A 13,823-nucleotide genomic window follows, 5' to 3' on the forward strand; every position below is an offset into this window, starting at 1 on the left:
TGCTAAAGCTTATCATTTAGGATAAATTCTATGGTTTTCTGATGGCTTCCAATTATTAAAATCCCTCTGTTTGTTTGTAAAGGCCTTGCTATGTAAACAAAAATAGCTGACACTTGTGTCTCTTGCTCATAGGCCCAAGGTGACAGAAGACCTTTGAGTGTATATTGTTGCTCTCTCTCCATCCAAGTTGGGAGAAAGAGCAGGCTGGAGAAATGGCAGATCATGCATAATATGGTACCTTATGATTGTAATTGGCTACATATAGATCCACCTGCTCTTGGTAGTGATCATCTTCAATGCTCATTTGTCATCATTTTTTTTTAAAACTGTGCTTTGCTTTGGAAAAATATCTCTCACTCCCAAGAGTCTGTGGAGAGAAATGGTCTCACTTAGTCTCTTTCACAGCAGACAACCACCAACTGTCTTCCTTATTTGTGCAAATACTTGCTGGTGAGCTATATTGCTAGTCCATAGCTCTCTTTCTATGCACCATATTCTATATGTAAGGCCCAGAAACAAGTTGAAGCTAAACATGCTTTCATTCATTTCATCTTTTGACCTGTCAGTTCTGCTATATCATCAGATCAAGCCCACTCCCAAGATTCTTTAGATTAGACACCATTTATATTACACTAGAAATGAGCTTTTATTGCATGCTTGATGATTTTTCCAAGAACATTTTAAGCACATTTTTCTCTTTTCAAATGGCAGTACTGGAATAGCTAGCCTATTTGCTATTCATAGGATTCTATCTTTTTTTTTTTTGCACTGAACCCCCTTTCTTGTTTTTTTTTTTCTTTTTTTTTTGTCTAATCACTGGGAAGGAAGGGAAATCCTTCTTACTGATAATATAGACCTCTTTATAATGATGAAAAGACCTTAAATTCCTTGGCTCACTACGTACTAGGTTACTTTTCTGAATTCCTGTCACTTTTAAGAAAACCGTGGTTATAGTGAAAATGCTGAGAACTTTGCTAAATCATGTTTCTTTGAGGGAATGAGAGATTTCTGTGAGAATCCATCTAAGTCTGTCAGGAGTGCTTGTAAAGTTGCTGTAGTGTCACTCAAAGGCCTCGTTCACCGTGAGCTGTGAATTAACTTTTATTTTGCTTTTGTTCTATATGGTACTCTCTAAATAACTTTCTCAGTTTCCAAAAACTATGAAACAGCTCACATTTGATGAGGTAATTTGTCTTAATCCATAGTTTTCAAATATATCACAATATGTAATGTATATGCATCACAAATGTGCTTATCTCCTCATTCTTCCAGCAGTGATTTTTTTCTTCATATTAACTTTGGCAGTTAAAGTTTAAATTGTCCATTTGCTCATTTAGGCAATATGTTAATTGTCTCACTGCTTTGAGATGTACATAACTTGGTATTTGGCTCTCAGAGCTGCAAAAGCAACCAGCCATCTTTGCTTTTTTTGTAGTCTACATCCTAGGTGAGAAAGGAAGAAATATAGGGATACAGAAAATCTTTATTCTAAAAATCCTTTGAAGATTTTCTTTTTAATTTATGTATACGTGTGAGTGTCTGTGTGGGGCGTTGTGCACATACCCATGCAGGCACATCATCCACATGGTTTCTGGGACTTTAATTCATGAGTTAGGGAACACACTACAGGCATGACTGAGGAATCTCTCCAGCATGTAGAAATGTATCCTGTGGGATGATGCTTTGGCTAGGATAAGAACAAGGAAGAGGCATCTCATCTAATGGAAAAGAGGCATGACAGAATTACACAGGTATAGAGTAAGCATGAGAGGAGGTTTTGATGTGTAATAAAATGTATAATGTGATTCTAGAAAATAGCAGGTTTTTTATAGAGGGAAATAGTTACGTATCATCTTAGAGGAACTGTGAAAGAATTTTGTTTATATTTTCTTTTTTTTCTTTAATGTGTAGCATTAAAGAGAAGGTTAGCATTCTAGCAGCATGTTGATAGATGTCCCAACATCTCAGATATTAAAACTGCATTTCTGTTGTTGAAGTCATCATGTAGCCAGGATCTGGTATTTAGTAGTAGCATCATGAGCAAATGAATATTCTGTAAATTATTTTACAGACAATACTATCAAGGTTGGTTAATGGGTTGAATGTGTTTTAAAAATAAAGAGAAATCAGTTATGACAATGACTGTAATTTTTACTTTATTTCTTATTTAATTTGACCAGCCATCTGGGAGATTGGTGGAACCATTTAATAACAGTTTGTAAATTCCTGGGACAAAATAAGATCATACTGGTAGAGGAGGGTGGATTCAAAACTTCAGCTATGGACTGGCATATTTGGTTATCTCTGAGGCAAACAAAACTAAAAGTGTTCAGTAAATGTTTTGCTATACTCATCCATGTCCCGTTGGAAAAATCTAGGTTGGGATAGAACAGATGAACTTGTCAGCATTTAGATAAGTTCTCTGTTGATACAACAAATGAGACTGACTTTGAGCCTATGAAGAGAAATGGAGACCAACATTTACATGGTAAATTAAGAGGAGGGAGAACTGGGAAGTAGCACATAGGAAGGGAGATTCCAAAATGGAGTTTCCTACATAACTCATCTAGATAAACATTTGTGGCTTCTATCATGCTTATTTTAAGAAAGAACAGAAATGAGCATCATTTCACAATGAGTAGAAAAACAGATGAAAAAAAAAGATGTGATGTGTCTATAAAATAGTTTATGCTGTTTTACATAGGTGTAAATGAAGTATACTAGATGTGAATATTAATCAATTTATGATTTCTTCATGTTTTATAGATTTTTTTTCATTGGCTTGGGGTATTTAAGATGTCCACTCTGAAGTCATGGCATGCAATTTATAGGGTGAAGTCATGATATCAAGAGAACAACAGACGATGATTAAGTCAGACACATTTATAAGAGATGTGCGTAGACTGATCTGCAAACCTTGATTTACCATTGTGGGGAGAAAGATCAACTATCTTCACTTTAATGAAAGAAGAATGTAAACATTTCTGCAATTAAAAGATGAGGTGTAGGTCATGTTCAATGGGTAGAGGAGTTATGAACCTATTAATATTTTAGGAAAATCTGCTTGCCTTTTGAGAGGGGTAAAGAGGCCCACTATTCTGCTTTCTACTTAAATGTTGGATTTCTCATCTTTTCCACTAGTATAATCCTGCTCACACAGCCCATCTCCAATATGTATGGGGATAGGGGCAATTACTTCCAAGTCCTGTCATAGTGAACCAAGATCTGTGGCTGTTCAAGTCCATTATATGAAAGTCGATATACTTGCATATGTTCTTTTCATACCTTTCTGTGTACTTCAAAACATCTGAAGATTGTATGTTTTTAGTACAATGCAAATGTTGCTATGCAATAGTTCTTATTTTGTATTTCTGTTCTTTTGTTACATTATTTTGTGTGTGAGAATACATTTATGATACACATACTTATGGATCTCAGAAGACCACTTACTAGAATCAGTTCTCTCTTTCCACCTTTCAGGTTCCAAGGATTGAATTCATGTTGTCAGGCTGCAGGGAAAGTACTTTTACTCTATGAACTATGGTACTGGCCCATTAGTTATTTTTGACAACAAAAAAGCCTGTGTATATTTAATAAAAATAGCATTTCCCAATGTTTTTAATCCTTAATTTATTGAATACACACATGTAGAACTGATTGGCATGGGGGCCACTCTATACACCATTACTGAGGCTTAACATACTAGTAAAGCCTTTAGCTATATAATAAAATTTTATTGAAATAAATACTTGTGAAAACTTTATATAATACCTGCCTCCAACTACAAAGTAGATCTGAGAATATCAAGAATTCCAAGGTATGTTTTCAAAGAGTTCCTTGTTTCAAAGAATCTTTCTTTAAAATTATTTTTCTTGAATGGATAAGAATTCACAATGTAACACTCTTAGTTCTTAACTAAAATAATGTTTATGGTGCAAAAGTAAACCAACACAAAGTCTTTCCAAAGAATGTCCTAGATAAAACTGATTTTGAAGGATACATACATGGTTAGCAGAGGTAAAAGAAACCCAGAATGTTAGTAAGAGTAATGACATTCAACTGTAAAAGATTTAGGAAAAAATTTGATGACTGGGACTAGGTAAGCATTTACAATCCCAAATGGAAGGAGTATAATTGATAAATTTTTCTTCAAATCAAATTTAGTTGACAGTGCATTGATATATATATCAATTCACAATGAGATTCACTCATATCAGAATCTTGATACTAAATTATCTACTAAATAATAACTGGGTAACTACTGGACACTATAAATTGGGTTACCTATTATAATAACATGAAAAGAGGTACATATTAGTGCCAAGATCCCAGTGCTACAAATGTTCAAAGAGATGACCTTTGTAAAATGTAATTATCCTAGCTCAAAAATCTGTGTCTATATAATATTTTGTTGAAATGTATAACATCTGTAATGTATGGCCTAAGCTTTGGTCATCCTATGTATTCTCCTTGTGTAATTCCCATTAGCTCTTACATGGGATTGTTCTTTTCCCTAGATCTGGCAATGTGGAGGCTCTTTGGAGATTGTGACTTGCTCTCATGTCGGTCATGTTTTTCGAAAGGCAACTCCATATACATTCCCTGGTGGTACTGGCCATGTTATTAATAAGAACAACAGAAGACTGGCTGAAGTTTGGATGGACGAATTTAAAGATTTCTTCTACATCATATCCCCAGGTATGCAATGCTGACATTTTCCTTCCTCTAAAAGAGAAAGTAAAAATTTAAACATGCTGAATGTCTGTTTCATTGTTCTTATTATCCTAAGAGCTAAGATAAAATGTTATTAATTACTAAAATATCATGGACAATCGTGTACGAAAAAAGTTTTGTGCTAAGTAATATTCACCTAAAATGAGAAAAAAATCTTAACATTTTAAAAATCTCTTCCACCTCTTTTTTACTCTCTACCCAAATAATGAAATTCCTACAGATATTCACATTTATTGTAATACATACCAGGAAACATTTAACTTGTATTTAAATAGGATGATTTAGTAAACAGTCAATAAATTTAAATAAAGAAGTAATGAAACAGTACTGAATAAATGGCTTCCTACTTTAGTTACACAGACACAGTTGTATAAAACTAAAAGCAAATGGAGACTACAGCTGGGTGGAAAGAATGATTAATATCATATTTTATTTATAATTTTTAATAAAATTTCTCAACATTTAAATATTACTTATGTGAAAGAATATTTTTAGTAATAAGGGATTGTGTAATAATTCAATTCCAGAAATGGTAGGACATTGTGGGATTTTTTCTTATTGGTTTCATTTTAATTTTCTATGATTTTTTCCAACAGTCATATTACTTATTTCTAAAGAAAGACCAAATATTGATGCACTAAAATGCAGATGAAATAACAGAAAATTGCACTATAAGGATCAGCAATGCACGACTAACCAGCCTTATAGTTAATTAATTAATGCTGCAAGTTAAATATGATTCCCTTCAAGGTGTCAAAATATAGACCTGAATATCAAAATAAAATTTAAAGGATTTTGGCTATATTAACAAAACAAATTGTGTGTTCTTTCCTTGATATTTTTTTCAAGGTACTCAGTGACCTTCTTATGTAACCCTTAAGAACAAAAGGAATTTGCACTTTCATACTCTTCTGCAATATAATCTGTTACATAGCTTAAAAGGGCAGTTTGCATTCTAAATGGCATGCACTGATTTCTAAAGCTATATATAATGCTAGTAACTAAATTTATAATAAACAAGTATGAAGACTAGAAAAGTCAGTATGGGCCTTCTTATGGTCTAGAATTTTATATTAGAAAGAAAAATGGAGGCATTGTGTATGTGAACATGTGATTAGAAGGACTTTTCACACTTTTTTTTCAGGGCCCTTCTGTGTCAAGTCAAAATGCTATTTCAAGGAACACTCTTTTGTGACTAGAAGTATTTCCTTTTATAGTAGAAATTCTGTCCAGATGTTCACAGAGTTCAACAGAACATGTAAAATCTGCAGGAAAGCAGTGACATTTATATAACCTTTCCATATTATTTTGTTGGTATTTCTTGAATGAAAATCATTACTTATAGAGACATTTAAGTTACAATATAAATAAAGAACTAATGAAAGAAAGAAATGTTTTATATGGGGAGTTACATGAAGGTTGCATTAACAATGTGAGTGATTGGGGATCATTGGAAACACATGCCAGGGGTTAATCCTCAATGGAAATAGTGGGTGGAAAGTAATGCTCAGGTGAGCTAAGGAACCTTCCCTTTCCAGTCTCTGAAGGTTGACCGAAATGAACTGACAAGAAGAAAAGGCATACAAATTAATTAATATGCAAAGGGGTGAAAGTCACAGGGGATAATTACAGGATTGTGAGCCTGCAGTAAGATCATATGATTTGAAAACCTTTATATCCTTTTCTATAGGAGAGTGTGGCGTTGGGGAATGAGGACAGTTAATGATTTTTCTAAAAGTTCAATGAGCTGGAACAACATACAGCATACTTAAATGTCCATTTGGTGTGCATGCACACACACGGTGTTGTTAATCTCTATGGATGGAAAGTGATGACCTATGCCTTATGACAAAACTATAAGCTGTTACTGTTACCATCGTGAATGCTACTCTTGTGGTATGAGTTTAGTTAATGAAAGTTTAGGGAGGAAGCCGAGATTGTCCTTATGGTTTTGGCATGTGGTAAACTTTGAACTCCTATAGATAGAGAAACTTTGGACAAAGCTTGTCCCTGTCCCACTGCAGGAAAAGACACTTGGGAGACAAGTTTTAAGTTCATTTTTAAGGCATTTAAATTTCTGCCATATCAAATTGCTTAGCATCAAAAATGCCTTCTTTGCAGGGCATTGATTTTAAAGCCTCAGTATTAGACATTTTGTATAATTTTTAATTGAGTAAAAAAATAGATGAATGACAACTATTTTTCAAACTGCACAAAAATGATCAGTTTCAGAGCTCAGCTGATGCAGTCTCTGTCTGAACTAGGGATTTTGAAAGCCAGAGGAGAGCTGTTTGTATCTCCAGGAAGTACCTGTTTTCCATCTCATTCATGAGCACTTGGAATGTTCTTGTTTCTACTACACAGGCTTGTACCTTTGCAAGTGGAAAAACAGAGATGCCAGGAATGGATTTAAATTACTTAAGATTTTCATAAGGGCCACTGATAGGCTGATACTCTACATTAAGGAAATGGAGCAATCTGCCTACAAAGGGAGAAATTAAATATATGAAATGATAACTTTATTTATTAACATACAAAAAACATTTTAATACAAATAAAATATCACCATATTTCCCCTTTTCTATTTTAATAAAAAGCAAAAAGGAAAAGGATTATAACTAACATAAGAAAAACTATATACAAAAGTACAATAACTATATACAATATATACAAGTAATAAATACCTAAACAATGTCTAGGTCATTTGTATTTGACAAATTCAGAGAAAATAATTCCATTATCTATCCTATTGTATCTAATTCATTTTTTTCCTAATTAATCTTCAACTATAACTAACTAATCTTCAACTCCCTCAGAGACCCAAGAAGGAAATAATATTGGCTAACAAAAATAAAAACAGGAAGTACATGCAAGCAACTTCCAAAAAATTGTGAGTTGACAGAAATTCAACAGGAAAGGCAGAATTTAAGTAAGATCAGAAGCTCTATCTAGATGACTATAAACAAAACATAGCTTTGTCATGTTATAGGTCACCCTGAATCAGATAAGAAAAAAATGTTCAGGAAGCAAGGAATATGTCATTTTTATAATAAAGATTTTAATCATTATTTAATTTGCTATAAATTCTGGTGGATTCTGCAGTGCAAAAGTCAAAATAACCAAAGTGTTTATTTTCTGAGTGATGAGTTTCTGACTGTGTGTCTTTTTTTCAGTAAGTGAATTTGTAAAAGGGAAATACAGGCTTATATATGCACGACTAAAATCATTTCATTCACTGTAATGAACTCACAGATTTGTATACATTGGTTGATGAGGGACGACGCAGCCCATTGTGGGAGGCACCACCCCCAAGGCAATGAGTCTTGTGTAAGAGAGGAGAAAGCAAGCAAGCAGGTCTGCATGCATTTATTTCTCTCTGCTCTTGAAAATGAATATTGGATGACTAGCTTCTTTGAACTCCCACCACTGTGACTTCTTTGCTATGATGAACTATGACACTGAAGTATAAGCCAACTTTCTAGCCTAAGGTATTTTCTGATCAGGGTATTTTGTCACAGTAGTGAAGATGACCATTAGCACTTACAGTGTCATGTTAGCTTTCATTACTTATCTCTGCCTAAAGTCTTTCTGGAATTAATATTCCTAGTATCTAAAAAATTTTCTCTTACTTTGTAGAGCTTAAAAATATTTGTTGGGTAGTTTGAAAAATTAACAAGTAAAGTATGCATTTAGAGGGGAGCCACCTTGTTTTGCTTTCTGTTGAATTACTTAGAGATGTGTGGCTTATACCAAAGAATCACATCCCAAGCTCTGTCCCTCCTTTATTATCCAGAACCAAGTCCTTTATTATCCAGAACCAGGTTAAGCACCCATAGGTAAAATAAAAGGTGATGGCACTGTTCATGTGCCTGGAAAGAAAGTCCCACTGGTTTATGCATGACCAGTCTTTATAGCTTTTACATAATTATAGAAGTATACTGTAATGCATTCCTCCTCCTAGGACTAAATGATTGTAAAGACATAAAACAGCATAGTACAAATTTCTTAAATATGTACAATAAAGGTAGTTTTGCACCTGTCGATGTCTATATTTTCCAAGTCCTGATTTGTTTCATGTTTGACAGGAATCTGTGTAGAGTTAGACATTCAAACTACTTTTGTCTGATTACATTGCTGTTTATTTTATGTCCCTATTCTATTGGCCCTTGCCCATCTGCCATTTGGCTACTTTGAAAGCATGGATGTGTTTCTAATTCTATCTGTACCTAGAGTGTAAATGAGGAGCAATGTCACTTAGTAGCGCTGTTAAGAATAGATTTCTGGTACTTGTTTAGTGTGCTTTCTGGCTGTCTTCTTAAGGATGCCAATACTCTGTCTAGCATCACGGATTTTAAAGCCCAGAGGCCCTTAAGGCCTGAGGCAGTTTTTACTAGTAATTGGGCTGTTTCAGATAGAGCCAATCTGATTGCCCCAGCAAATCCTTTTAAATGAAGTGATATAAGTAGAAATCACTCTTCACAGAACCCGCCTTGTAAATGTGGGTGTTCTTTTTCGTCCTGTTGGTCACGAGCAGAGATTTTAGGAACTTGAAAATTGAGTGTACTCATAAAATCACGTATTTGAAACAGTTGCTGTTCTATTAATATTGATTTTCTTTCTTTGGGGAGGTGAATTTCTAGCTGGATGCCAGCAGGCTAGAGGCAGCTACCTGAATATTACCCCAGGGTTCTCCTTGTCTCAGTTGACAGTTTGTGATCTTGCTTTGAACAGGAACAAAGGGGAAATTAAATAGGAAGAGCCTAGAAACATACCTCCAAAGGTTTTTATGTTCAGGAAACAACATATCTTCTTCAGCAACGCTGCAGTGATCTCATTTGTATTCCAGGTAAAACAAGCTCTGTATTTAGAAAAGAATCCTGGAACTCCCTCTGAAAATTAACACACAAACATAGGCATACAAGAAAAGAGAAACAAAATAAATAAATAAATAAATAAATAAATAAATAAATAAATAAATAAATAAATAAATAAAAGGAAAAGAAACATCAGCTTACCAGCTTATAAAAGGCAGCCTATTTGAGCATTTATCACCAGGCCACTGCTGAACTTTCAGACCTATATTCATTCCTATCTGTTGGGTCTGCATATAGAAAATACAAATAATTTCAGCATGGTGATTTTTTTTGTTGAGATACAGTATGTGATAGGCATTTGTGTATGCAAACCATTTTCTTTGGGAAGTCATGAAAATGTGTTTTTATAACCACAGGTCTGACATTTTCAGCAAAATGTACAGTATGAAAAATTAAAAATTTTAGAAGTCTTAGAATATTCTCTTTTTTTTTTTTTTTTTTTTTTTTTTGGTGTTTTCGAGACAGGGTTTCTCTGTGTAGCTTTGCACCTTTTCTGGAACTCACTCTGTAGACCAGGCTGGCCTCGAACTCCGCCTGGCTCTGCCTCCTGAGTGCTGGGATTAAAGGCGTGCGCCACCACCGCCCGGAAGAATATTCTTTATTGGTTGGTTTAACGTGACTTTCTAAGTAAAGACCATAGCATTTCTAAAAGGAAAGTAACTTGGGTGAATTTTGTCTTTTACTATTTAATAAATACTTTTCCACAAAGTAATCCTGATCCACCACTCATGGTATCTGACACGATGATGAGGAAATGATAAATCATTTTTATTGTATTCTTATTTGATAGCACATATTTACTAATCCTTATGGTACCTTAAGAAGCTAAATTTTGAAGTGTGTATGACAGCTGCATTCCGTGTTGATGAATGCTTCCATCAAAAGTGTTGCATTATTTTGTTATGTGTGGCAGTGGGTTGGTTTTAATCTTCAGTCCTTTTGTTGACATTTATTCATATTTGAATTTTTAAAAATATTTTTATTAGTTCTTTGATAATTTTATGCATTGTGTTATAATCATATTCACCTGCTCTTCCAATTCCTCCAAGATCAATCCCTTTTCCCTACTCACTCATCTTTGTGTCCTCTTTTTGTTTTTTCACACATTGAGTTAAGTTTGTGTTCCCCTTATATTCATAAATATGTGACTTTTCAGGGAGTCCTGGTTAACTTACAAGGGCTTACACTCTTAAAGAAAACCAACTTCCCCTCCCATACCAGCCAGTCATTACCAGTAGCTCTTTGGATAGATATCGGACTTCATAGGCAACTCCCCTCTCTCTGTTGAGATTTGGTCTGGCTTGAGCTTGCATGGGTCTTGTGCATTCTGTTACAACCACTGTTAATTCCTAGGTGCAACTGCCCTGCTGTGTCCTGAAGACACAGATCTATACATATTAGGAAGTATCTACAATGCTACCTAGTTTTCCATATGAGTTTTTTGATACCCTGAACTTGATAGAAGAGAAAGTAGGAAACACAGTTAAACTCATTGACATAGAAAAGGATTTTCTGACCAGGAAATACAATCGCACAACAAACTCACTGACCCTCTGGCTCTTATTATCGTTTTACTCACTATTCTGCATTTAGTGATATTTTTTCATACAACCATCTCTTGTGCTCTTACATTATTAAATCAACCTCCAAATTTCCCTTTCTTGGATTTTGCATATACGCCTTTCTTCATAGCTGTCTCATTATTTTTCTTTGCTTTGTCCTCAAGGAGTCGACAACTTCTTCAGGAATTTTTATTGTTGACATTTGAATTTCTTCTGTGAAGAAAGCTTTTATAATTTTTAAAACTAATGTTCTTGATTTACTTACTTTTGGATATTTTGTCATTTCATGAATTCATAGATCTTTATATATTTTGTCAATAATCTTATATGTTATGAAATATTTTCTCTTAAATACTTACATACATTGCAGCTGTTAGAAAAAACAGTGTTTTAGAATAATTTTTGTGTTGAAGTAAAATATTTCTATTTTAGAAGTTACTGTTTCTTTGGTCATTATATTTATATTTTTCATAGTATGGCCCAATTCTTACACATTTTAGATACCTAAAAATATTCTTTATTAATTTCATAAAGATCATACTCCCCTTTGGTTTTTTTTTTGTTGTTGTTGTTGTTGTTTTTCAGCAAGACAGTGATCTTTCATATAAAATAAGCATAACAGAAAACCAGGATCAGATAGTTCTTGTCTTAGTTGGTTAAGAGACATCATGGCCAAGGTAACTCTTATAAGGGAAAACATTTATTTGGGGCAGGCTTACAGTTTCAGAGGTTTAGTCCATTATTATTATGGCAGGTGGCATGCAGGCAGACATGGTGCTGGGAAAAGACCTGAGAGTTCTACATCTTGATCGTAGGCAGCAGAAAGAGTCTGTGTGTCACATTGGGAGTAACTTGAGCATATATGAGACCCATTGCCCACTTTCACAATGACATGCTTTCTCCAAAAAGACCAGAGTTCCTCCAGCAAGGCCACACCTTCTAAAGTGCTACTGCATACGGGCCAAGCATTCAAACACATGAGTCTATGGAAACCATACCTATTTGGACCACCACAGTTCTCCATATGAATATGTTTATGACTTCATTCATAAAAGTATCATCTGTAGTAGTTATACTTTCAAATATATTAAAATGATTATATCACTTACCATTATATTAATTCTAAACATCTTGAATTCACTCATGGTCTATAACAGTAATCGGCAAATAGTAAAAATGATATTTGTTAGAAATCATAGAGTTGTCTTTGAAGATAAGTAATACAACAATCACTTCAGATAATTAGCCTCACAGAGTAATCTTATTATTATCAAATCTAAGTAGTTTCCAAGTATTTCTAAAAGTGAATATCACTTAAGTTGTAGTGTTAATTGATTTGCAAAATAGTAACTACCTTCTAGAGTTCAGACAACAAAATTACTTACATATTTAAGTGGATTTTACCCTTAACACATATATTACTCTAACCATTATAATTGTATGTATACAATGAATGAAGTCATTTAAAATTCCTAATAAATGGGTTTTGCCTCAATTGGCTTTGAGGAGGTTAAAGTTAATTTTCATGTCTCCAAGACTTGCTGAACTAGTCAAGGTAGAATTAGTAATTTTCAAGTTTGTGCAGATGATCCAAAGCACTTTATAAGATGCATGATTTTTCTTTGTCCTTTTTTCTTTCTTTTTTTTTGGTCAGGAGATGGCTGAAAGTTTTATTTGATGTAAGAAGATTAAATATGAATCAAATATGACTTCAGTGCATGCAGAGAAGCTTTATCATAACTACTTTCATCTTGTCAGTTTTTTCATAGTGTCCTCATTTTATTATTTAATTCTGTCATAACTAAAATTGAAGAGCTTATGAGTTATATAATTAATTGCTTTAAATTTTTAGTTCTAATTCTTAACAGAATTGAGTGAATCACTCTGACATGAGGCAGCAGTCATGAAGCCATTGGTATCCAGGCGAGTTAGAGTACAGACTTCTTATTTCTAAGCTGCCAGGCTAAGTCCTCAATATTAGTTATCCTGGCAAGTCACATCTGCTTGCCTTCTTATGTTATATTCATTTTTGCTATTTAAAATAAAATATGAGTTCCAATCTGAAATGACCTAGTTACATGAACTCTTAAGAAAGTAAAAACAGAAGTTAAAGTTGACTTTAAAAGACCTGGAATGTTTTCTCTTTTCTGGATTAAATAATAGAACACAGTTGACTACACTTCCCCTGATATGCTAAGTTGAGGTTATTGCAGTCACATTCAAAAGCAAAAGAAAACAAACAAAAAAACATGACAGGCAACATTCACTTTCCTACTACGCATATCAATTCTTAGTGACAGATTATCTCAGGTCCTAATAATTCACATTTCCTGAGAGCCATTCTTCATTTATATATTCACATAGATTATTTGGAAAATATCTTCTTACATATCTGTATTAAATGAGATATGCAAGTCTTCCATGGAAAAGAATGCAGAACAATGGATACAAACTGGGAAGAAAAGAACACATCAGAAACATTTGTCAGAATTTTGCCAAGGGAAGAGAAAATATTTTTTGCAAATATAGAGGCCAGATTAAAAAACAGACCCATTGGATTACTTTCATCATCAGCAGAGTAATTATGCAATCATCAACCCTGAAGAGTTAGTGACCATTATGTTATTAATTGCTTAGCTGCAACTTGCTTGAT

General features: G+C 33.8%; 1 protein-coding gene across 2 annotated transcripts in view; it reads left to right on the top strand.

The window, feature by feature from the left end:
- The window catches only part of Galnt13 (polypeptide N-acetylgalactosaminyltransferase 13), a 577,725-nt gene that overhangs the window by 382,474 nt on the left and 181,428 nt on the right, over positions 1-13,823 (top strand). For both annotated transcript variants that reach the window (XM_006974228.4, XM_076569495.1), the window contains exon 9: positions 4,518-4,698. In XM_006974228.4, coding sequence (XP_006974290.1) covers positions 4,518-4,698 — 181 coding nt within the window. The remainder of the gene's footprint in view (positions 1-4,517; positions 4,699-13,823) is intronic.

Source organism: Peromyscus maniculatus, chromosome 4 (assembly GCF_049852395.1).
Source record: "Peromyscus maniculatus bairdii isolate BWxNUB_F1_BW_parent chromosome 4, HU_Pman_BW_mat_3.1, whole genome shotgun sequence".
NCBI classification, from domain to species: domain Eukaryota; kingdom Metazoa; phylum Chordata; class Mammalia; order Rodentia; family Cricetidae; genus Peromyscus; species Peromyscus maniculatus.